The sequence below is a fragment of the Ochotona princeps genome, chromosome 13 (genome assembly GCF_030435755.1).
Source record: "Ochotona princeps isolate mOchPri1 chromosome 13, mOchPri1.hap1, whole genome shotgun sequence".
In the NCBI taxonomy this organism is placed as follows: Eukaryota; Metazoa; Chordata; class Mammalia; order Lagomorpha; family Ochotonidae; genus Ochotona; species Ochotona princeps.
This window is the reverse complement of record NC_080844.1, coordinates 13,682,167-13,708,775: the sequence shown is the minus strand read 5'-3', so window position 1 is coordinate 13,708,775 and position 26,609 is coordinate 13,682,167. Positions and strand designations below refer to the sequence as shown.

At 39.9% G+C, this 26,609-nt stretch overlaps 1 protein-coding gene across 6 annotated transcripts in view; it reads right to left on the bottom strand.

Annotated features, from left to right (window-relative positions):
- Positions 1-26,609, bottom strand: part of IDE (insulin degrading enzyme) — a 113,566-nt gene that overhangs the window by 7,683 nt on the left and 79,274 nt on the right. For 5 of the 6 annotated variants that reach the window (XM_058671117.1, XM_058671112.1, XM_058671116.1 and 2 more), the window contains exons 12-21: positions 22,993-23,095; positions 19,991-20,113; positions 16,631-16,713; positions 11,609-11,753; positions 9,045-9,155; positions 7,330-7,450; positions 5,444-5,535; positions 4,428-4,539; positions 2,084-2,251; positions 301-573 (exon numbers count right to left, since the gene is read on the bottom strand). In XM_058671117.1, coding sequence (XP_058527100.1) covers positions 301-573; positions 2,084-2,251; positions 4,428-4,539; positions 5,444-5,535; positions 7,330-7,450; positions 9,045-9,155; positions 11,609-11,753; positions 16,631-16,713; positions 19,991-20,113; positions 22,993-23,095 — 1,331 coding nt within the window. Of the gene's footprint in view, positions 1-300; positions 574-2,083; positions 2,252-4,427; positions 4,540-5,443; positions 5,536-7,329; positions 7,451-9,044; positions 9,156-10,968; positions 11,114-11,608; positions 11,754-16,630; positions 16,714-19,990; positions 20,114-22,992; positions 23,096-26,609 lie in introns of all 6 variants that reach the window. The other variant, XM_058671113.1, reaches the window with a different exon arrangement.

The following is a 26,609-nucleotide window of genomic DNA, read 5'->3' as shown; positions in this document are numbered from 1 at the left end:
ACCTGCTTCAAGGGAGTTTAATCTGCAAACTTTTCTTTTGGTGTCTCTGTGTGTAGGGTCTCAGGTACAGTGACGGAACAAAAAAAAGCAAAGTTAAATTTGTTCCCACCTTAACACACTAATATGAGAAAAGCAGATCTGGTTCAAGTTTCTTACAGGAAATTGTTATGTTAAACAACAGCTCAGAGGTGCCCACATCAATACTTGAACATCACCTACAAAACGAAAGCCACTCCAGAATGGCTTCAATGCTCTCAAATGCAACACTTAAATGCTATCAATGCTGAGTCCTAAGTTTACCTCTATCAAAATTGTATTGTTGGGAAATTATTTCTCCCCAGTATTTAGCACACTCTGCGGACAGTTTCTTTGGTTTGTCTAGTCGACGAATTGCTAATGCTTGAATGTGTTTCTGGAAGGCCTCTTCCGTCATATCCTCTATGGATTTTTCCATGGTCATCAGAAAAGCTTCCACTCTGCTTTCCAGGTAGTGAGGAGGCTTCTCGGACTGCATGATGAACCGCAGGCCCTGGATGCCGTTGGCTCGACGAGGGCCACTGAAGACGATATACCCTGAAACACACACACACAACACTCAGGACTCTGGCAAGGAAGACCTGGGTCACTTTGTATTCAAATTATCCTGTGAGATCAAAGAAAACCTTCTTTATGGTTCAAGCAATTCATTTCTGAAGAAATATGAACAATGAAGATTGTCTTAGTTCCTAGAGACCAAACAGGAGAGTTTCTTGGGGAAGCCAAAAAGTTGGGGATGACTTTCTCTTCTTCAGGACAAAGCTTATTCATGATTCAAACTCATAATCTCCATAACCCCTCACTCTCTTAGTTAATCCCCTTCTATCTGTGTTAGTTGTTCCCATTCCTAGGAAAGATGGTACTCGTTCTCATCTCTTAACTACCATCTTAGCTCTGTGTTCCTTCAGCATCTAAGTCCCTTACACATAAAGCTGGCTCTACTACCACAATGTATGTTACAAAATCCACACTTGGACCAACTCAAGTCAGACTGAATTCTCTAGGAACTGGGCTAATAAAGGGCCATTTCTACTGTCATGTTCTGATACCATTTACTCCCCACCCCATTTTTTAAATTTATGCCGGAGATGGTTGTATTTATTAGGAAGATAGGACTGTTTGCAAGGTCCCACAGAAGATTTGCCAAAGAGGTGATAGCCAGAGTTCTGTTAAGGACAGATTGGACAAGGACCCTCATTTATCTTAGCTGTCTATTTATTTACTTAAAGACCCCTATTAAGCTATTGTAATTTAGTGCCTATTACATTTCTCTTTGTTTCCACATTATTATTTTTTTTTTCCACTCCCACTGACAGCTGTGGTGCCTCTGGGGCCTTCTTGTTTCTGAGGAAGCCACCATCTTCAGCTATAGAATCTGTATGTGAGCACTGTTCCGATAATAGTGCCCACATGGTACTGTATGAAACCCTTTCCAGATCTGCCACCCTGATTTGACTGTGAGCTTGTTAATGGAAAAGACTCCCCCTTAACTTACCCGCTTTTAATGTCCAGCACCTAGCATAGTGCTAGGTCCTTAGAGTCAAATCCTTTCTCACTGGTTCTTCCCTATCATTGAAGAGGCATCTTCTCACTTCCTCTCTTATTGATCACAAACCTGCCAGGATTTCTGAACAGCACCTAAAGCAGTGCAGTTACTTACTGAGTGTGTTCTGTGTGTCCCAGAAAAGAGGTATTAGTTGCCCTCAGGGAACTGCTGGTCTGGTGAATGTAAGTGCCTCCAATTTCCCACTTTGCTACCCCTGAAACGCTACCTTAGAATCCCCTTCTCCCCTCCTTAAATGTTCTCTTTATTGATATGCATGCAAAATTCACTCTGTATCATAAGAACTGATTTAATATCTGAAACATACTGGTAGTTTATCTTTTAGAAGTGGATTTCTTGTAAGCAAGGTTTCCACAAGTATTTCTGAATAGAGGATGCCTGGTACACAGTACCTGGCTATCCCACACATGGAAAATGTTTTCTGAGGACAAATATTGTTCGTCAAAGTTTCCAGTCTTCTGCGCCTCCCCCCTCCCTTCTCACCCAGCTGCTCCTTGGTACGCAGGGTGTTGAAGCAAGGCTCAGAGATGATCTGACAGAAGAGCTCCAGAAACATGTTCTCTGAGGTGCTCTGCATGTCTGTTTGGTAGTATATCTCGATGCCACAGTTATTGTGAACTTCATTCCTCTGCTGATAAACAAACCATCCTCCTGGAAAGTTTCAAATACAGCAACAGGTTAAAAAAAACAAAACAGCAAGCTGGGCCCAGCGCAGTGGCCTAGCAGCTAAAGTCCTTGCCTTGCATGCGCTGGGATCACATATGGGCACCGGTTCGTACCCTGGCAGCCTCACTTCCCATTCAGCTCCCTGCTTCTTGCCTGGGAAAGCAGTCGAGGACGGGCCAAAGCCTTGGGACCCTGTACCCGTGTGAGAGACCTGAAAGAGGATCTAGGCTCCTGGCTTCGGATCGGCGCAGCACCGGCCGTTGTGGTCACTTGGGGAGTGAATCATTGGATGGAAGATATTTCTGCCTCTCCTCCTCTCTGTGTATATCTGACTTTGCAATAAAAATAAATAAATCTTAAAAAGAAAAAGAAAGCTAATACTCCATCTACAGTGCCAGACTCCCATTAGGGTGTGGGTTGTATCCTCGTTGCTCCACTTCCCATCCAGATCCCTGCCAATGGCCTGGGAAAGTTAACAGAGAATGACTCATGACCTTGGGTTCCTGCACCCATGTTGGTGATGCAGAAGCTCCTGGCTCCCAGCTGCAGATGGGCTCAGCTCTGGCCACTGGGGCCATGTGGGCAGTGAACCAGCAGAGGAAGGACCTCTCTTTGCCTTTCTGTCCTCTCTATGTAAATCTGCCTCTCAGACAAAAATAAGCAAATCTTTAAAAACAACTATCAAAAACCCCCTTATTTAGGGTTCAAGAAAGTAAGCACTATACCTGCTAATTCTTACAAATGATCATGGAAGCATCATTACTAAAGACAGAGAAGCTTAGAGTTGTATTTCCCATATTTCACTTTTTCAACCAGGTCCAAGTGTGACAGTCAAACTCTCTAACTGTAAACAGGCCGCATGAAGCACTTACTAGAAGAGGGAGAGGAGTGTAGGCAGTAAGTACTAATGCTCACCCCTCACTCGTCTTTTCTTATATTTCTCCACATGCCTCTTCCTTCATGATACGCAGAACCTTCCCTTTTAAACTGTAAATGTTGGGGCTGGTGTTATGATATAATTGGTTACACTGCTGCCTGTGAAGCTGGCAGTAGAGTCGATGGCCTATTCCACAGGCCTGGAAGGAGGAGGTGAGTGAACACACAGTCCCATAAGAAAGAAAAGGGAAGAGGGAACACAATTTCAGAATGAGACAGCAGGGAGGCAAAGCAAAAGTGACACACATGTGAAGAGCCAACAATCAAGTATGGGCAAAAAACAACAACAACAACAACAAAACTCTTATTTTTGGTTTAACATATTTCCCATTATACAATGTTCAAATACTGAAAACATTTTTTAATGAATTGTTAAATTTCATTTATTTGAAAAGCAAGGTTACGAGAGAGGGGGAAAAGAGACAGAGGCAGAAGGAGAGAGAGTGAGGTATTATCGATTTGCTGGATCACTCCACAATGACCTCATCAGCTGGGACTGGGCCACACTAAAGCCAGGAGCCTAGAATTCTATCTGGGCCTCCCAAGTGGGGAGCAGGAACCCAGTCTCTTGGGTCATCTTCCGCTGCTTTTCCAGGCACTCAAGAGGAGCTGGATTGGAAGTGGAACAGTTGAGACTCAAACCAGCACTCACAAGGCAGCACAAGTGCTAGACAGCTTGTGGCATAATGCCAGTCCATTTAATGGGTTTTTATTTCAAGAGAAACTGCTTGCTATTAATGTTAAAGAAACCCAAGATTTCAAGCCCCAATAAAAAAAAATCATTTAAATAAATTCTTTAATTCCCCACATCCACGTAATGAATATACAGTTGCCATACCTGCGGTTTTCCTAACATCATTTTGGCCGAAGACTCTTCTAAGCATCCAATGACAGGCCGCAGTTTTAATTTCCCATTACATGGATTTTATTGTGTGCTTCACAGTCAATGGTTCTGACTTTTGTGCTTATTTTATTTTCCAATTTCCCTCCCTTCAAGTACCAGTACATTTTATTATTATTCTCTCCAGTTTCACCTTTTTGGATCTCCTACCAGAGAATTTTTCTGACAGAATTACCTTCCTCTACCCATATCTCAAGTAGTAGATCGTCCCAATGGCTCTTTGCCATAAAACTACATATTATTATCCAAATGAATTCATCCTGTAACCACCTACATTATTATGTCAAAGTATTTCATCCCCAAAGTCACAATACTTCAACTTACTGTCAGGGAGTTGAACTTCTCTATAGCGAACCAGCTGACTTGGAAGGAGAGGTTTGGTATGAGCATGTTCAATAAGGGTGTCTTCAACCATCTGCATAATACTTAATGCAGCCTGGGAAAAAAGACATTCACAGCACATAACAAAAAGCCAAATGTATCATTTGTATACAAGAGTATGCAGCATAGTCAACTACAATATGAAAACATATTTGCAAAGTCAACTAGTTAATCTTAAGAACATGTGAACCTTTAAAAATAGATAAAAATGAAATCTGTCAGTCAAAGTGATAATAGTGAAGAGAAACAGAGCACCAGACAGCCATCGCCGCCGATATCCATGTTGGATAGAAGGCAGTGCCAGAGCCAGAGAGGTGCAGTTGGTGGAAAGCTGACTCCAAGTTAATGACCCTGATGCAAAGCAAGGAGGTCAACAAAGGCTTTATAAGGAAAGACACAAACCAGTAAAAATTGCATTTTAGTAGCCCCTGAATATGGACATGTTGTTTTGGAGACAACACAACACAGTGGTGTAGCATGAGTGTTCTTGAGATAGAATGGCTATGGAAATCTGTAGTGCTTTCCATGGGTTAAACTCTTGGTGGGTACAATTTAATCCATACAACCCATTGATGTAGGTGCTCTTAATCTTACAGATAAGGAAACAGAGCACAAAGTTAAGACATTTTCAGGAGATTACATATCCATTATGTGGCACAGCCAATGTTTGAATCCAGGCTGATTCCAGATTATGTACTCCTGGACAAAAAAAGGGATTATTATTCCCGTTTCCTCTTACGAGTGCAAGAGGCAGGCAGCAGCCATGAAAGCAGGTCCTCGTTGAGCTAACATCATGGGGCCCTTTCCCTGGGCTCTCTCACACCGTCCTCCATAGAGCGGAACCAGCTAGCTGTGTGAACCCTGAAGTACTCATTACCATCGCACTCTGCTGGGATACACTGGGTAACTCTGGAGACAGACTAGAGAGAGTAAAACCTCTTGCACTGATCCTCAGTCACCTGCTTTGTTATGTTTCCATGGAGAAGGGCCTCAATGTGCAGTCGTGACAGGAGCTGAGGGATGAAGGCCTTAAGACGGGGAAGGGTGACATCTGTAAAGGTGTGAGAAAGTGAAAAAAAAAAAAAACCAACTTCATGAAAAAACTGCAAAAATATTACAGAACATTCTTAAATATCTTTTGCTTCTCCCTCTCTGTAACTCAGCCTTTCAAATACATAAGCTTTTTTTTCTAGAATATATATTTATTTATGTAAGAGTAAAAAAGAGCAAGTGTATTGGTTCACTTCCCAAACGCCCATAGTGGGTTGGGCTGGGCCAGGAAGAAGCCCATAGCCAGGAACTCAATCTACATCTCCCATGTGGATTGCAAGAACCCAATTATTTGAGCCATCACTGCTGTCTCATACAGGGTCTACATTAGCAGTAAGCTGTGGTCAGGATGTGGAGCCACTGAACTCAAGTACTGCAACATGCAGCATGGACATCTTAACCATGAGGCCAAGTGAACATTTTTAAATATTACCAAGCTGCAGTGCAGGACCAGGCATCTGGCAGAGTGAGTAAACGCTGTTGGACTACACTGAACTCCGAGGGTCCTGCTGTTGTGGTACCTAAATAGCTGAATGACTTAAGAGCTACTGGGGGAGCCAGCATCTCACACTGAGTCGTCTGCAAATTGAGCTATGTTGAAAAAAAAAAATTACACTATGCTGGTATTTTAAATTATTGTAAACATATATTTATCACAACAGGATTACTATTTATCAGAGAACTTCAGCCAAAACAGTACTGACTTTCCCTTTTAAGACAAATTTTAGAAAGACTTTATTTGCCTGTGAGATATGTCACAGCTTACTCTGCTTAAAATCCATATGCCATCTGACCTAGATTCTAACATAGGGAGGGGGGAAACAAAAACCTAAATCTCTTTTTGATATTTAAAATAGATTCAGTTCTTAAAAACATATTTTAAATCAATTCTGTGCTGTTTTTCCTAAAAAAGGTAAAAATTCTTGCTAGTAATTGCACAGGAATCATAATCATTTTGCAAAGAAAACATACTAACTGCTGAGAAAAAAAAATGACTCTTCTAGTTAATGAATTTAAAATCTAGCTTTCTACCTAATGCTTGAAGCAATAAAATAATGAAATGAATACTTTGTCCTTGGATTTGTCACTGAAGACATTAATAGCACAGTGTTACACAATAAATAATGACATCATAAAAGATTATTAAATTTTTAATGAAATTCTTTCTTTAAAATTACATTTTAATTCTTATTACTGAGCATGGAGGAAGGAAGATTAATGGATGAGGTAACACTGGGCAATAAATAATAATAATAAAGGGTGATGTTAGTCTACATTTAGTCTCATTATATTCGATGGTAGTTCATCAGATGTATACTGCAGGCATAATTGTGTACTAGGTACCAACTAAGAGATACAAGGAAGCCATAATCACCGTTCAAAGAATTTAAAACTCCTAAATAAAATTAGTGAAAACTAGACTTGAGGGTTTTAGGAAAAAAAAAAAAAAACACAATCCATGGATGACTCCCTAAGTATTTTCCAAACTTAAACTGAACTGAAGCTGGAGCAGGAGAAAATGCCTAAAAATCTCTTCTTTTCTGAAAACTTCAATACTAATAAGGTAGGTTAAGGCACTTGGTCATTTATAAAAAAAAATCTATGAATTTGTGTATATCCTGGTTGAAAATAGCAAATGTGCGAAAACTGCCCGAATACAAAAGCCACTTCTTCCAAGGCCATTGTTATTTTTATGACAAATACGTACATCTAGCTTTACTAGGACTATACATTACTCAGAAGTACCAACGCCTGATGAACAACACATTAGGCTTTAAACAGAAATGATTCTTACCATCCAGGGCTTCTTTTAACTCATCTTTAGTCCAAGCCACTTCAGTCATCAACAAACGGAGGTAGTACATGGCATGCTGGTGAGGCTGTTCAGCCCGGAAATTGTTAAGCGATCGCATATACTAGAGAAGGGAGACACACAGGTTTGTTAATGCTGGCACCATGCTTTAAAGATCATTTTAACAGATCAGCTGTAATCAAACTTTATTTTGTATATAAATTATGTGTTTATATACAAAGAATCTCTTTGTCCTCCTAATATTAAATACTCAGAAGAGGCTTATGATCTTTAAACCAAAGGGAATGCTTTTTCTTTGTCCAGGCTGCTTCCCCATCCCCTTACATTTTTATTGATTTATCTGAGAGGCAGAAACAGACACAGAGTCACAGAGTGAGTGCCTGTGTGCTGGTTCCTTCCCCAAATGCCCACACTGGCTGGGACTGGAATGCTGAAGTTCAGAAGCCAGGAAAAAACAACAGAGGTTTCCCATGTGGGTAGAAGAGACCAAGTACTGGAGCCATCGTTTGTGGCTTCCCAGGGCCTACACTGGCAGGAAGCTGGGATCAGAAGGCAGGGCCAGGAATTGAACCCAGGAACTCCAATATGGGACACCGGTGTCTTAACCAGAGTCTTAACTGCTAGAACAAATGCCAACTGCCAGGCTACTTCTTCACCCTCCTCAGACATAACATGTATTCTAAGCATCTTCACCACGGGGCATCTCTTAACTCTCAGCAAATCCTCTCCAGTTTTCAGAGTCTCAGTCTTTCAACATCCTGTGATTTCACATATGGCCATCCCAAGTCTCTATAAGCAACATGGGTACATATATCTTGAATCACCATCTGAAAACAATGGTAGTTGTTTATATTATACGATGAAGGTCAAAGCTTAACTGTGAAAGTAGCTATCCATCCCATACTTCCATTACTGGGCCAAATGCAGGAAGAACTGAATTGGAAGACACACCAAACCTAAATAGTGTGAGGGAATGTAATGAGGTTCTTCGTTAGTCTGCTGAAACATGTTCTTCTCAAATAACACTGAGACAAAATCTTCAAGAAATCCCTGATAGCCCCTACGTACTTCCTTTTTAAACGTCAGAGGTGTTGCAGGTAGTACTGTGGTGGAGAGGACTAAGCTGTCATGCAGGATGCTGGACGCTGGTATCTTATATGGCAAATGGTCTGAGTTCCGGCTGCTCCACTTCTGATCCAGCTACTTGCTAATGACCTGGAAAAGCAGCAGAGGATGGCTCCCCTATACCCATGAGGGACACCTGGAAGAAGCTCCTGGCTTCTGGTTTTAGCCTAGCTCAGTTCCAGCCATGAGGCCATTTGGGGAATAAAGCAAAATCAATCTCTTTGTCTCTGTCAATTTGTCTTCTAAATAAAAAAAAATATATATGTATATACTTATATGTAGATATATATACATACATATATATATATTAATATTAAGGAAAGAAAAGAAAGGAAGGAAGCAACGCAAGAGATGCAACCGCACTAGCCCCAGGGCTCACTGAAAGGCAGCCGGATGTCCATCAGAGTCTGCTACTTTTCTCTCTGGGTGGGCTACAGGACTCAGCAGATGAAATGAGATGAATGCAACAGAATTACATTTGCTTCCTTTGTTCCTCTCCCCTTTTCCAAATATTTCTTATGTCTTTTTTTTTTATCAACAGAAGTAAATGTAAAACAAGTCAGAAAACTTACTGCCTCTTTGATAATTTCAAATCTTTTTTCATCAATCTCAAAGGTAGCCATTTTCTCAGTAATCTTCTTTAGCAAAATTGGCTGCTTGTCATTATAACCCTTCACTGAGAGCTAAAGAAAAGGTCCAGGGTGTAAAGGTTAAAAAAAAAAAAAAGAAAGAAAAGCAAATGAAACAACTTCTAAGTAAACATCTTAAATTTAATTTTTAAATATTTAGAAAATCCCAAAGACAAATATGTTAAAAATAAAACAACAAACTTAACTTCTACAGTTCGACACTCAGGGAAAAGTAAATAACTTTTTTACATTAAGTAACAACCAAAAACATAATTTACTATTCCCAAACAAAATAAATAGTAGGTAACTTCACCTGCTCCTAAACTACGGCAGCATATTCTACATTATCAAAATCCATGTTCTCATTATATTAGATTTAATTATACAGTAAGTTTAAGTTTTGCCTCTAAAAGGAATTTTTAGTGAATACTAGGATTAAAGTTTGAATAGATATTGTAAGAAGGTAAAAATCACAGGGGAACATTATCTGGCAAACTACTGAACAGCCCTAACCATATATTTTTAAATATGTAAAATATTATCCTTGAAGAAATCAGGTGTCCCTGATTTTGTATTGCATAGCAATTTGCCAGTTTCTTATTCAGCATTGTCCAATAAGCATCCACAATTCTAATTACTTGCTAATGGGATCAACTCCAAAAGCCAAAGGCAATGCAAGTGTGCAGGGAGCATGCATGTACTTCATGTATGTATCATTAGGATTTTGCCTTAGAACAGTTTACATGAACGTCTAACACTCTGATAGGCAGGGACTTTGGAATGCCTATTGCAGTGCTTCGGTGGTGGCACCCACAGCAATGGGCGATACAATGCATCTAGACAGCCAAGCGTCTCTACCCTGTGAAGAGTGACAGGCAAGAATCTCAGTGTGAGGGAAGGTCACTCGCCGTGAAAGCACTTCACGTTCCACAGGAACTTGACTGACAACTAGCAGAAAGCCCATCGTATCACAAACAAAAATAATGTGTTTTAATGGTTAACATGCTGCTGAAGTAAAAGAAAAAACCCAAAACTGAAAAGCAAACAAACAAGAAAACAGATTATTACTCTTCTATTTGAAGTTAGTTTTGATCAGGGAGCCTCAAAATTTAATGGAGGCTGAGAATGGTTGGATTATATATATTATTATTCATTAAACCAAAGCTACCAAAAAACATATTTATATGAAGGGGAAAAAAATCACAAAATATATAACATTTTTAAACTCTAAAACCTTTCATATAAGAAAAAATAAAAGAAATACCCAGAAATGTTCTCAGTTTATGTTAAAACATACAATATCCTTTCAAGAAAAGTGAAGATAAATGTGTGCCACAAGAGGGATGTTAAGTAGAAATTGAGAGATACTCAGACGTGGACATGTTTGAGAAACACTTGTGAAGACTTCCTTATTTTTCACGATACATTTAACAATGCTTCCTTGAAAATACATCAAGTATGCTACGAAGGAAACTATATTATAATGTCAAGTGCTTCTAAACATTGTCTGCAGAAATGTAAGTAAAACTGCAACACCACAAACATAAATTTCATTTGCAGATGATAACGTACACTTGAACATATGGAAAAAAATGGCATGCTTTCAGGATTAATTTATTACCATTTCAAGCAAAAGAACATGCAAAATAAATATAGCACACATGCATGTTCACAAGATGCACTAGACTACAAAATAATTAGTGGAACTAATACTAAGTTTAGTCTTCAGTTATAAAAAGGTACAAGAAAAAAAAAAAAAGACCATGGATTTTCTTGTTTAAAAAAATGCAGGAGTTAATAGTTTTCCCAAGCTCAGCATACTGCTTAAATGGTGTGGTCCCTTTTCTGTTGTTTTCATTTTACTTACAAGTATTGCATTCATTCCTGATGCAATGCCATAGCTCAAACCTGAGACGCGTGCTGCATATGTATACTCTTTTAAATCATCCTTCAATAACCTGATAAACAGGTATGTCATGTTGCAATGGAGAGGATCAGCATAAATGTAGCGACTAACGAAAAGAAAAACAAAAGAAATGCTTTGATACCTCAAGCAGTGGCATGATAATGAAGAAACATGATCGAAGAGTATGGATATGCAGCCTCATGGTCTGGGTTTCTAGGGAAACAGAACTGGCCAACCTTACATCTCACAAAGTGAGGTAACATTCTCTTTCACCAAAAACCAAGACTTCAGACATAGAAATGGGTGAGATTTAAACCTATATTGGAATCCAATTTTGTGTGAGGGAAAAAAATATATATATATGACAACCTGGTGAAGGATGCTTAAAAAAAAAAAGAAAGGCAAATTTGCATAATATGAATGATACGCAACTGACACTTAGAATGAGGGGGCTAACTTAAAAATTGCAAGGTGAGAAAATAGGATTAGCATGAACAGCTTCAAGAAAGAAATTAAAACTCATACCCTCAATCAAAAATGCTTCCATCAAATCAATATAAAAATGTTGATGAGTGGAAGGCTCTAAGTCGTGGGTACTTACATACATCCCATAGATGGTATTTTGGAGGTCATAGCTCAAGCCTGCTAGTTCTGCTGCATATGCATACTCGTTGAGCGAGTCTTTGAGGAGCTCAAGGTACAAATAAGCCATGTTACAGTGCAAGGGGTCCACATAAGCAAATGGGCTGGAAGAAAATGTTGACAGTAAAATAGCTGATTTATTACTTCCCAATGTGATATGGCCTTTCGAGAGGGATCAAGAAATTGACTACTGGTTAAAATGATTTCCTGAAGATCTGGATGAGTTTTTTAAGTCTGCTTCTTCTCATAAGGAAAGGCAAAAGAGATATTTGAAAAAACTATCTTGAAATATGCTCTGTCTATGCTAAGAGGAAATGGTTTATTCCAAAGGGTGTAACGGAGCTGACAAACAGGAAGTGGAGTGCAGCCAAGGGGTGTGAAGAAGGCATGGCAGAGGCTGATGGGATATTTGCATAGCCTCTTTCCCCAGTCAAGTCACGCCCTTGGTGGAAGGGACAATGAGACAAAAAACTAAGACTCTGGAAGTGCTAGCTTATGTCTGGAGTTTTGCCAAGAACAATAAGGCCAAAACAGGCCACTGACAAAATCTATCATACAACTACAGCCAGTATCACAAAATAAGGTTAAAAAAAAAAAAAAAGGAAATTGGCCCTGGCATGATAGCCTAGTGGCTAAAGTTCTCGCCTTGCATGCAATGGGATCCCATATGGGCACCAGTTTATGTCCTGGCTGCTCCACCTTGCTGCCAGCTCCCTGATTATTGCCTGGGAAAGCAGTCGAGGACAGTTCAAAGCCTTGGGACCTTGCACCCGCGTTGGAGGCCTGAAGAAGCTCCTGGCTCCTGGCTTCGGATTGGCTCAGCTTCAACTGTTGTGGTCATTTGGGAAGTAAACAATCAGACGGAAGATCTTTCTTTCTGTCTCTCCTACTCTATGTAAATCCGACTGATAAAAATAAATAAATATTAAAGTTCTTTTTAAAAAAGGATATTGAGAATAACAGAACACATAATAATTATTGAGTGTAGGGGCTAAATACAATCACAGAAATCATGTTCAGCTTCATTTCCCAGATCAGAATATAATTGTTCTAGGATTACCTGGGTCGACAGCAGCAGAGCTGGTACTAAATGCAAGTCAATGGATCCCAAATTTCTAACTGTATAACATTGACTACCTTCAAAAAAGGCAAGTAAAGGGTTCATTCATTCAGCCTCTGCACTATATCCTCACTAACAGTGCCTGACTCTTCTATAGATGCTGGGAATAAAGGAGGAGCAAATTAGGCAAAGTCATTGAGCTCACAGAGCTTGTAGTCTAGCTGGAGGAAACAGATAATGCATTTAAATCTGGCATATCACATGGCAATACTGGAGAAAATAAATATGGTAATATGGAGAAAAATGAAGCTGACTGAGGGAAATTGAGGGGAAAGGGCAGCATCAGGGAAGGAAAACTGCTGGTTTCCATAAGAAGTCGCTCCATTCTGACAACATGACATTTGGACTCAAAGCTGAGTGCAGCTAGGGAGGAATTCCTGAATTTAAATTGAAGAAAAACTTCGACATCTATCTAAACATTCTCCATTTAGAAAAATCTAAGTAAACACTTTGTTGTTCATTTACTTTTTAAAGTATTATATATATATGAGAGAGTAAACAGCATCTCAGAAACTTAAGATATGATTCTCACGCCTCCCCCACCCACCAATCCAGAGCCCAGTTACATGGACAGTTGTATGTCTCTGTATCTTTCTTAGGTGGAAATAAAGCCAGCAAAACCATACCCAGGAGCTCAAAATTGTGGGGTTGAACCACACAATACAACTTTTAAGAAGTGTCCTCAAGCACTGAATTTGAGGTAGCTGTGTCGGTGAATTCTAAACTGATTCTAAACTAATTTTTGAAAAAGAACATGAATCAGTTGAAGGATTTAAATTTCCATTCAATTGTTAATTTTTACAATATACTATTTTGTAATCAGATATTGGATGCTTAAATACAAATCTCCGGGCTTAAAAAAAATGACTAAGTAGAGCTAGTACTAAATACAGCAGTTAAGAAGTTGCCTGGGTGCGTGGTGCCATGGTTCAATGGCTGAATCCTCATCTTGCAGTCACTGGGATTTATAAACCATCTAGGCACTGGTTCCTGTCCCAGCTGCTTCACTTCCTGTCCAGCTCTCTGCTTGTGGCCTGGGAAAGCAGCTGAGGATGGCCCAAAGCCTTGGGATCCTGTACCCAAGTGGGAGACCTGGAAGAGGCTCCTGTCCTGGCTCTTAGCTTCGGATCAGCTTGCTTTAGCCCTTGCAGTAATCTGGGGAGTGAACCAGCAGATGGAAAACCTTTCTCTGTGTAAATATCCCTTTCTCATAAAAATAAATCTGGGAAAAAAGAAGAAGAAGCAGAAGAAGCTGCCTGGGACATCTGCATCCCACACTACAGTGCAGTTCAATTCCTGACTCCACTTCAGGGTCTGGATTCTTCCTAATACGCACCCTGAGAAGCAGCAGGTGGTTGGATTTCTGCCATTTATGTGAAAGACTCAGACTGAGTTCCAGGTATTTGGCATTGGTCTGGCCTAATCCCAACTGTGCAGGCATTTGTGAAATAAACCAGTGGGTGGAAGATCTCTGCCTGTCAGTTGACTATTCACTGCCTTTCAAATAAGTAATAGCTTTGTTTTAAATAACTAAATATATGTAACACAATTTCTGAAGACAAAAGTATACACAGACATACAGAAAAACTTTTATTAAAATGTACAAGAAACTGAACAGTGGTTACCTGGAAGAAAACCAGACCACAGACATCTTATTTGAAGAAAGCAGTCTTTAATTCTAGGTACTATGCGAGGCAGTTCAGAGAAGATATATGAGTTGGCCTCTCAAAATATATTTGGGGGGGGGAAGGTGAACATTTGGCATGGTGGTTAAGATGGTGATTAAGTTGTCCACATCTCATATAAAAAATGCCAGATTTGCTACATGGTACTGCTCCTGCTCCTGACTCCAGTTTCCTGCTGTACAGGCCTGGGAGGCACCAGAGATGCCCAAGCAACTGTGCTTCTGTCCAACACGTGAAAGACCCAAATGAGTTCCCAGATCTCAACTGTGGCCTCAGTGGGATTTTGTCGCAGCATTTGGGAAGTGAGATAGCAGATGGAAGCTCTGTGTCACTGCTTGTCTCTCTCAAATAAATATTTTTTTAAAAGATATTCTGAAAATCTTCATACTCTTAGGATGCAAATGGAAAAGAGACTGCTTAGAATGTTAAACATGTCATCTCAAATATAAGGATCTGGCGCCATGTATAGTAGGCCAAGTTTCTCCATGCAGTGCTGGTATTCCATTTGGTACTGGTTCAAGTCCTAGCTGCTCCACTTCTGATCCAGCTTCCTGCTTATTTCCTGTGAAATCAGTGGAGGATGGCCCAAATCCTTGGGACACTGCACCCATGTGGGAGACCTGGAAGAAGCTTCTGCCTCCTGGCAACTGATCAGCTCAGCTCTGGCTATTACAGACATTTGGAGAGTGAACTAATAGATGGAAGATCTCTCCCTATTTTTCCTCTCTTTTTTAACTCTGCCTTTCAAATAAATAAGCAAATCTTCTAAAAATATATAATTCAGCACAATTCTAAAAAAAAAAATACCTGTGAATCTAATGATACTATAGTACTACATCCCTACAACCTGAACATATATGTGGGCAAGATATTAAACTTCAATTTAGAGATGCTTTTTCCCTTTCCAAAAATTTGAAACACATCCAGCTTTAATTTCTTGTCAAGGCAAAAGATGAAAAGTGATGGAAACCTGATCATCATACTGAATATTATTACAAGAGGACAAGTCCATTTCACTAACAGAGACCGCTACATTTTAGAAATACAAAATTACAAACTCACAAAGTAAAATTTGAATTGGGTGATAACCATGCAAGTAAAAGGAGACAGACATGTACTGAAGGTATTAAGAAATCATTGCAGGGCCTGGCACGGTAGCCTAGCGACTAAAGTCCTCGCCTTGTCTGCATCAAGATCCCTTATTTATGCCGGTTCGTATCCCGGCAGCTCCACTTCCCATTCAGCTCCCTGCTTGTGGTCTGGGAAAGTAGTCGAGGATGGCCCAAAGCCTTGGGACCCTGCACCCACGTGGCTCCTGGCTTCAGAATGGCTCAGCCATTTAGGACACTTGGGGAGTGAACCAGCAGATGGAAGAACTCTCTGTAAATCTGACTTTCCAATAAAAATAAATAAATCTTAAAAAAAAAAAAAGAAAAGATTACAGGTGCTTGTGTGGCGTAATAGGTTAAGCCACACAACAATGGTTAAGCCTACAACAATGGAGCTGGAATTCCAGTTGCTCTGCTTCCAATCCAGCTCTCTGCTAATGCACCTGGGAAAGCACTAGGTTCTCGGTTTTAGGCTCTCAGCTTTCAGCCTGGTCTAGCCACAGCTACTGTGGCCATTGGAGAGTGAACCAGTAGGTGCAAGATCTGTCTCCCCCTTTCTCTGTCATTTTGCTTTTCAAATAAACAAACAAATCTTGAAAAAATAAGTCATTGCAATAATAGTATTATTCATAAACCTTACTATCTCTTCCGTTTTTACTAAATAATTTTAAAATATCTAAGTGAGAATTAGAAAAAGCTTCAGAAAATTAAAAGAGTGGAAAGGACTCACATCATTTAGTCACTTCTTCTATGTAAGTTCTAGGAATACAAAGCTAAAATGATGGAAAACCTTATTTTCTCAATGAATCCTATGTATAAATGTACAGCCTCCCCAGATTCCAAATTCTTGAAAGTTAGGTAGGCCCTAACCACAGCTAATAACAATCACTTCTGTCAAAAGAAGGTGTATTCATCACAAAAAGAAAGGAGAATCAAGAACCTTATCTAGACCACATAGCTTAAATTTTTAAAAAAAAATCATAGACATGTATGAGCAATACAGATAAGTACACAGAGTAACTGTTGATTTTTATGAAAAACTTAATAGTTAAGTTCACATTACATACCTGAAAAATTCAAAGTTGAGACAAGCCTTTGGCAAGAAGAACTTGTCATCTTGTTTGAACCAGAGCTTGCTCATAGCTGTATCCTGCGATGAAGAAACAAACAAGAAAATTAGGGTACATTAAGCAAGAATGTCCAGTCAAATCACTCTTTTTTTTTTTTTTTTTGGCGTTTTTTTTTTTTTTAAGATTTATTTCTTTTATTACAAAGTCAGATATACAAAGAGGAGAAGAGACAGAGAGGAAGATCTTCCATCCGATGATTCACTCCCCAAGTGAGCCGCAATGGGCCGGTGCACGCCAATCCGATGCCAGGAACCTGGAACCTCTTCCGGGTCTCCCACGCGGGTGCAGGGTCCCAATGCATTGGGTCATCCTCGACTGCTCTCCCAGGCCACAAGCAGAGAGCTGGATGGGAAGTGGAGCTGCCGGGTTTAGAACCAGCGCCCATATGGGATCCCGGCACGTTCAAGGCGAGGACTTTAGCCGCTAGGCCACGCTGCCGGGCCCCAGTCAAATCACTCTTCAAGAGAAGGCACACTGAGGCAACAGTTTAGAATTCTGTTTGGGAGGCTGCCTTCCCAAGGCCCTGAAACATGTTCAGAGTCAGCAGGTAAGAAGCTAGACAGGAAGTCTACCGACTACTGTGGGAGAGAACGGTCTTCAGTATTCTCTATATTTGGGAGATGGGGATGTAGTGGAGAAAGAGAGAGATGAGAGAAATAAATAGCAATGGTTCTATTTCCACCTTTCCAGACATGGTGGGGGCAGACAGATGGTGGTGTTGCAGTAAGCGTCCAAGGTGATCCACAATGAGCCCTGCCTGTGGGGGCTTCATAAGAGTCCCTCCCTGATTGGACCAGAATTAGTGTGCTTGAATAACAGAACATGACAAAGATGATGGTTTGACGCCTACAGGATTAGATTGTGAAAGACACTGGGCTCAAGGCCAGCCCAGAGGCATAGCTGGCTAATTCTCTTTCTGCGGGATCAGCAAACCATATGGGCACTGGTTTGGGTCCCCACTGTTCCACCTCTAATCCAGCTAATGTGCCTGAGAAAACAGTGAAAGACGGCCCAAGTCCTTGGGCCCCTGCACCCAAGTGGGAGTCCCAGCAGAAGCTCTTTGCTAAACTTTGAGATGACAGAACTGAACTTTCAGAACTAGCCGCTCTAGCTAAACTTTCAGATGACAGTTGCTCAAGATTTTTTCATGTTCTTAAATACCTTGTCCCACTGAGTGTATCTGAACTTCAGATAATTAATGAATGGTATATATTAACAGTTATTAGTTTACGGGTTTAGAAAACAGAATATACTGTTAAATATATTTCTCTACACAATTTACCCAACGGGTGAAAATGACATTCTGAGGGACTAGTATTTGGGTACAGCAAGCATGATATATCAGAGTGCCAGTCAGAGTTCTACATACTCTGTTTCTTGTTCAGCTTCCTATAGATCTTTTCCTGTACCCGGGAAAGCAGCAGAAGATGGCCAATGCTAGGGTACCTGCCACCTAGGAGGAAGACCAGGATGCAGTTCTTGGTTCCTGACTTCAGCAAGGCCCAAAAGTGGCTCCTGTGAGCCTTTGGGGAGTGAATAAAAAATAGAAGATTTCTTTTTATCTCTCCATCCTTGAGAATCTCATAGCCTCAGGAACGGAACGGAACGGAACGGAACGGAGAGGAGAGGAGAGGAGAGGAGAGGAGAGGAGAGGAGAGGAGAGGAAAGGGAAGGAGAGGAGAGGAGAGGAGAGGAGAGGAGAGGAGAGGAGAGGAGAGGAGAGGAGAGGAGAGGAGAGGAGAGGAGAGGAACGGAGAGGAGAGGAGAGGAGAGGAGAGGAGAGGAGAGGAGAGGAGAGGAACGGAACGGAGAGGAGAGGAGAGGAGAGGAGAGGAGAGGAAAGGAAAGGAAAGGAAAGGAAAGGAAAGGAAAGGAAAGGAAAGGAAAGGAAAGGAAAGGAAAGGAAAGGAAAGGAAAGGAACAGAGAGGAGAGGAGAGGAGAGGAGAGGAGAGGAGAGGAGAGGAGAGGAGAGGAGAGGAGAGGAGAGGAGAGGAAAGGAAAGGAAAAAGGAAAAAGGAAAAAGGAAAGGAAGGAATGAAGAAAGGAAGAAAAGAAAGTTCTGAAAAAGTAAAAAGTTCACTTCTGAGTCGCCCTTTCCTTTTATTATTTTCATATAGCCTCTGTGTCATAATGAAAATTGCTTTTACAGAAAAAAAAATTGCTTTTACAAAAAACCTGTGTGTTTTTTAAACACAGTTTCTCTTGGACACACTTTCTTCCAGGCTGCAGATACTATTTCTTAGAATCTCTAACTTCCTTTTTTTATCTTATTTATTTATTTTTTTCTTATCTCTAACTTTCAACAGGCAGCATTAACCTATGTCCTTACTGGATCTTCAGTGGATATGGAAAAAAAAGCTATTTTCTTTTCGTAGAATTGTGGTTGTAACCCAGTTTTCTTCCCTTGTGAAGTTAAGTAATTTTCTGAACTCTATGTTGCTTAGTAAATTTGTTTGCTTTCATATTTTAACCTTTAAAATTTCTAACTTCAATTTTTCTGACTTCAAAAAAATTTTTTTTCAAGATTTATTTATTAGTATTGGAAAGACAGATATACAGACAGAAGGAAAGACAGAGAGGAAGATCTTCTGTCTGATGATTCACTGCCCAAGCGGCCACAATGGCTGAAGCTGAGCTGATCTGAAGCCAGGAGCCTGGAGCTTCTTCTGGGTCTCCCATGCAGGTACAAGGTCCCAAGGCTTTGGGCTTTCCTCGACTGCTTTTCCAGGCCACAAGTAGAGAGCTAAACGGGAAGCAGGGCTGCCGGGATTAGAACCAGCACCCACACAGGTTCCCAGCACATGCAAGGCGAGGACTTTAGCCACAAGGCCACTGCACTGGAATCAATTTCAAAATTTTTATTTATTTTCATCTTATTTGAAAGGCAGAGAAACAGACAATTCCATCTATTTATTCACTCTTGTCTATAAGTGTTCATAAATAGCTGGGGCTCGGCCATGCTGAAGCTAGAAACATTCATGTTGGTCTCCCAAGTAGGTAGCAAAGAACCAAGTGTTTGAGCCATCATTTGTTGGTGCCCAGGTACACATTAGCAGGAATCTAGAATCTGAAGCACAGCCGAACGCAAGCCCAGACATAGCAATATCGGATGTGGATATTTCAAGCATCATTTTAAGGTGCTGCCTGACAGGTCCAAATATCTGGACCTTTCCACTATTTCTTGTAGCTATTCTTTCTGCTGTATTTCTGTCATTCTTAGCATGTGAACTTCCAAGTCAATAAAAGACCAAATACAAGAAGTCATCTCTCAAGCTTGCCATGAAATAACTTCTTACCTTTATAAGAGCAGGATATGGGGTTGCCTCTTTTTCTAAAGATAAAATCTCAAAATTTGTAGGAATAAATTCATTCTTTGTTGGCAGCTTGAATTTTCCATTTAGGTCAGCATTTTGCCATTTCTAGATGAAAAAATATGCAAAAGCAATGCATCTGATTCAGGAGTTTACAACCGTGTCTTTGTTCAACACCCAAATACTAAAGGAATAGACATTATACAACATTCCTTTCCATCCATCATCTGTTAAACATCACTGCCGGTTTTGAATTAAAACTGAGTTAGTCCTTCTGTATTAAAGAAGATTTTGCATTCATCTATCTTTCCTCTGCACATCTCCAAAATGACCAGGTAAGGAACAATTTGAGACTAGAACATGCAGAATCTTCCTAGCCCATATGAAGATCATGTGTGCTCTAGCTCTTTAAAAGAAGGCAGAATATTCTGTGCATGGACACAGTCTCACAACTGACAGACAACAAGTCATTCATATAAACTGTACCCTCAGCTATGCTAAGTTAATTCAATGCATGGCCTGAAGGCCAGACTAAAGGGTGCCTCTTTTCTTAAGATTTTTTATTTTAATTTTTTAAAAATTTTATTTATTTATTTTATGATACAATTTCATAGATTCTGGAATTTCCTTTATCCTCTCCCAAAATTCCCTCTCCCCAATTGATTTCCCTTATATTATTACAATAAGTACAGTCCTTCATAAGCAGTTGTTAAGTCCATCATTCTGCTATTTAAGTGTATCCTGACATTGCTGGTACAGACAGTGTCAGAATCCAGTATCCTATTGTCAAGATATATTCAACAGTTTCATTGACAGTCCATCTTTGATTTGGAAGTAGAGATGCATAATGAATTGTACCTTCACATCTGGATATGATACTCTGTATTACACAGTTACTATACATTCCCTTAAATTAAAAGCCACAAAAGAAGGTCAACAGAAATAAAGTTTAAAAATTTATAATGCCATGAAGTTAAAAAAAAAAAAACTACTGAATGACTAATGTGTCACCGAAATGAAAAACAAAATCAAAAACTTTCTTGGAGAAAATAATGCTACTGTATGATTTATGAGCCAGTGAATAATTTAATAAGAGAAAAGAAATTATTTTGAAGAAATGAAAATAAAAACAAAAATATCAAAACAAAATATCAAAACAACAGCCCTTTTTGAAGAAAAAAAGGGCTGTTGATCTTCTGCTTTGCATGAAGGTTGCCTTATATCACAGAGAACATATGGTATTTCACTGAGCCTAATGGTCTCTACTTGGGACCATTTGGTTGCAAATGATAGAATTTCATTCTTTTTAATGCTTGAGTAGTATTCCATGGAGTGATGTACCACAGTTTCTTTATCTACTTCTCTTTTGACAGGCATCTGGGTTGTTTCCATGTCTTTGCCACTGTAGATTATGCTGCTGGAAATATAGGATTACAGATCCCTTTCCAATATGCAGACCTCATTTCCTTTGGATATATTCCCACAAGTGGGCTAGCTGGGACATACGGCAGGTTTCTTTTCAGTTCTCTTAGCACTCCACATACTGACTGCCATAGTGGTTGTACTAGCCTACACTCCCACCAACAGTGGAGGGTAGCTTTCTTCCCACATCCACACCAGCAGGTGCTGTTAGTAAAGTTCTGAATGTAGGCCACAGTATTATTTCTTCTTCTTCTTTTTTTTTTTCCCCACAGTATTACTTCTTAAGGCCCAGCTCAAACTTCTTTCAGATGAACTTTCAAGTGAAACAGTAATGCAAGCACAAGATTTAGGAAAAAACTGAGATTTAAATTTGGATTGATTAAAAACATGCAGTTTGGATCTGTTTCACAAATTACAAAAGTTAAATGGAAAAGACTACAAGCCTACTGATTGTTGAACCCCAAATTACAAGACTTTACATTGCTGAAGAAGAAAATAAAAAGTGCTTGATTTTTAATAACTCTGTGTTCAGTAATTTGGTCTCTAGCTGATGTGGCACACAGCCTTGCAGATTCTGTAGTTTATTCTGGTTCCTGCATTTGTGGCTTTTGGCATTTGGATTCAGGTGACACTGGCCATACTATTTGAGTAGCAGCTTAAGTCTCCAGAATAGCTGAATAGTAGGGACTAGGAAACAGTAGGTAATTTCACTCTTGAGCACCCAGATAAATTTGTTTTTAAGAAATTAAACTTAACCTATTCAAGGTTAAGTTTGGTGTGGTCAGAACTTGAAGGCTCCAGTGCCCCCTGTCCCACGAGTATAGCACAGCTCCCCAAAAGAGCAGTGATGACTTCCTTTCTGAAGTTATTTCTTCTTTTTGTGGTGTTATTATTATGGAAGCACATTTTTAAAGAAAGAATGTCCACAACTTGAATTTTCCTAGAAACTAATCAGTGGAAGGCTTTCTAGTATCTTCTCACAAATAAAGTTTTGACTCTCAAGGATACACAGCCAATGAGAACCAAAAGACAAAATCTTGATGACTGATTAATGTGGTAAAATACTGTTGAAACATATCTGCTTTGAAATAAACCATAATCCTCTATTCTGTCAGAAAGAACAATGATGATAATAATGAGGCATAAAAAAATAGCACCTCACAGAGGGAAGATGGGCTGAATCCCAGAAACTGCTTCTAGTCCATGTTCGAAAATTGTGAGTTCTCTGGAGCCCCTGCATAATCTATCTTTCATGTTCCCCACTTCTCTACCTGTTGGGCTTTTCATGGAGTCTTGTTTCTCTGTGTATGTATCCTGCAGCTCAAAGCCCTTGGCCTGTACAAGGCTGGGAATCCGTTTTACAGCCCTTCCCATGTGACAAACTCAACAATATGGGCAAGAGTGTCATTTCTCTATGCAAGAGCCCAAAACGTCAGTTCTCTATTTCCTTGTTCAGTCTTCCCAAGATGGCTCATATAACAATGAGCACCACGCTCTGGGCCCGGAGTCAGTGAATTCACGGAGTTCATGTTCTTGTAATTCACCAGCAAGGTGGTTAACCCTACCTTAATGACTTCATCTGGTATAGCTTCTTGTTTGTACTGAGTTCCGTACCACTCTTCTGTGCGATCAGTTTTTCCTTCAAAAGATTTGGACACTATTGCAACCCTACAGACGGATGGAAAAAGCAAACAGAAAATCGACCACCAAAATCTAAGAAATATTCAAGAATGTGGTGAGCTAACAAACCCTGTAAGGCTTAGCCCAAGCAGGCAATATTATGTTCAGTGCCTATTATCCTTTGGTTCTAGTCCATACTGCTTACAGTGAAAAAATGCTTATAGAGACTCTTTCAGGTATACTACTGACTAATTTACAAGAACTGTCGGGAAAACCATTAAACAAGAATGGGTGAAAAGAGTCCTTTAAAAATGTATTCCTCTCAGGAACAGTTCAGGACCAAATTAACAGAAAAAGCTAACAAAATTTGTTGGTTCATCAAGACAGCAAAAAACTCACAAGCAAATTAAATGGAATTTTATTATTACTTGTTGAATTTGGCTGTTTTTTCCTGCCAGCCACTGACATCAAACACTTATATTGGCCTTCTTGCTGCTCAAGGGGTAAGGTGACAATACCATAAAATGCCTAACTTGTTGTCTATACATATTTTCTTTGATGGGACAGCACAAACAGCCTAGAAATCATGTGGAAAGAAAAAAACATACAAGGGAAGAAGGTACAGGCAAAATGATATCAAAAGGAAGTGAATAAAAGATTACAAGAGTGGATCAAAAGAATATATATAACTCTACGCTGTTGGAACATCAGTTCAACATAGGTAACTGGAACAACACAGATAACTGCTGCCTTTTAATTAGCTAGTTTGAATCATGACACTCCCACCAGCAGACTTAACCTCAGCCTAGGAACAATCCTATTTTGAATCTTGTGGATCAAGGAATTTCAGTCAATTAGCTTGCATGATTTGGTTTGGTAAGTCCTGCTTCTGGTTTTCCCTTATGTCCCAATTCAAATAACCAGGCTCACATCTGTTTTTGCTTGTTCTCCCCACCCTGCCACACCCCAAAGATTTGGTTCCAGCTGCTGAAAACATGCCTCACAGCTGGAACCATAATACTAGAAATCGCTTTCCCTTTGCTAAATAATAATTTGCTTTCAGAATTTGAAACACCTATCCCTTATTGGATCTCCACAACTTTCATAATATCTAGACTGACTTCTATTACTCATTCTAACTAAGATTCTCTCTCTGGCTGACTCAAATTGGTCTTATCACCTACTCTGCAGTACACATCCCAATCAACCCAACTACCTCATCTGCCAATATGACTAATCTGGCTCCAAATATTCTTGGTCTGACCTATCATTGGTTGCCAACGGTTTTAGAAAATATGTGAAATACGTTCCATAGAAACACAGAGAGAAGTCAGTGTTTAGCAAATAAATGTTTCATTATGATGTTCAGAAGCAAGTCATGTGAGTTGGTAATTTGAGAATGCCTTTAGGGAGGTACCTGTAGAAAATGTGCAGAATTCACAGGGCCACATGAAGTCTGAGTGTTACTTAAGGGAATTCAATATATGATGGAGCCCCAAATACATGATTTGGCCCCAGAAACTGCTTCTATTCCTGTTACTTCTTAGAGGATTAATTAGCTAGGAGATCTGTGAAAAGTATAGTAGAAGAACCCAGTAGAGGGGTGAGATTCCACGGAATGCTTGATTTTGAAATCATTCATTACACAGATGACTTTGGTTCCCTTGGAAGACAGCCAGAGAACAAACTAATGAGACAGGGACTGAAAAGAACTGGTGAAACCTGAAGCATACATTAGGCAGTAGATTTGTACTCTGAAACAAGAAAACTCAAAAATCAATTCTGAGAAAATAAAAATATTCAGATAAAGCTGCCAAGCCAGGTGCTCTGGAAGATGCTAGACTCCCATGGCACAAAAAGCAGCAAGCACTGGAGGCTGCCCAGTAGACTCAGATTTTACAAAATGGAACAGAAGTCTGTCAGGTATAATCTTTAGGAACTTAGACAATTATATATGCCAAAGTAAGGTCTACAGGGGATATTGGAAATGGTGTCATTAGGAAGTAAAAATGAAGTATACAGTTTCTCAAACTAGGCACACACCAAACAGCAGACTAGCAAAAGATGTCTTTGCAACCCAAAAGTTCCCATATCATCAAGAAATTCACAAATGAAATACACAATGAAAAGGAGCTTATTTTAAAAAGCACATGAATGAAGGGAAATGAAATAACAGTAGAGACATATCACACGCACAGCAAACCATATAGAAATCTATGAATCAAAATGGGACAGGCATTTGTCCTAATGCTTAAGATACTGGTTAAAACATTCATTTCCCAAGTCAGAGTGTCTGGCTTTGAGTCCTGGCTTCAGATTCCAGCTTGCTGATGAGGGGAAGCCTGGGAGGCAGCAGACGGATGATGGTTAAAGTTGTAGGAGGCCCTTGCCATCCAGAAGTGAGATTCAATTTGAGTTTCTAGGGCTCAGCTTTAGCCTGACCCATTCCTAGTATGCATTTGAGGTATGGGCCCAAGAATGGGACCTCTGTATGTTCCTGATTTAACAACAACAACAAAACAACAACAACAACAAGGAAGTCCAAGAAAGAACTGAGTTAGGAGGAAAAGGCAAGCTACAGTCAGCAAATTATGAGACACATAGCTGTAGTACGTTGGCTTGATTGCAGATAGTTGAGAAAAATGTCTGTATAGCCACTATATTATTTACAGTCTCTGCTGAAAACCTTATTAAAAAGTTGTCTTGCACAAGACAGCTGAATGGTACCTTATAGCCATTTTAAAGTATATAGCAGCAGGTCCTGTATATAAACTAAAATTGAAATGTCAAAAAAAAAAAAAAAAAAAGTTGTCTTGGCCCTGGCACAGTAGTCTGGTGGCGAAAGTCCTCACGTTGAACACGCCAGGATTTCATATGGGTGCTGGTTTGTGTCCTGGATACTCCACTTCCCTTCCAGCTCCCTGTCTGTGGCCTGGAAAAGCAGTTGAAAATGACCCAAAGCCATGGAACCCTGCACATGTGTGAGAGAACCAGAAGAAGCTCCTGGCTCCTGGCTTCAGATCAGTTCAGCTTCGGCCATTGTGGCTACTTGGGGGAGTGAACCAGAAGATGGAAAACCTTTCTCTCTATATCTCTTTCTCTCTGTACATCTGTCTTTTCAATAAAAATAAATCTTTTATTAAAAAAGTGTTGAGGACAGGAATTTCTGAAACATGATAGGGTGCAAATGGAGGCATGCTACCAAAGTGATCCTGAGAAAATGACCTTATCTTCTTAAGTCCCTGCCACTAATCTGTGAGACCTGGATTGAATTCCTGGCTCCCAGCTTTGGCCTTTGTCCTTCTGCTCCCAGCCATTGAAGGGACTTCAGGAATAAATCAGCAGATGGCAGCATACTCTCTTCTCTCAAAACTTAAAAAAAATATATAGGGGGAAAATGTTGAAAATCATATTTTAATGGGCTTCTTTTTTTAAAGATTTATCTTTTTATTACACTTACAGAGAGAGTGTGGCAGAGAGATCTTCCTCTGCTGGTTCACTCCCCAGATGGCCACAATGGCAAGGGGTAGGCTAGGCCAAAGCCAGGAGCCAAGACCTTGCT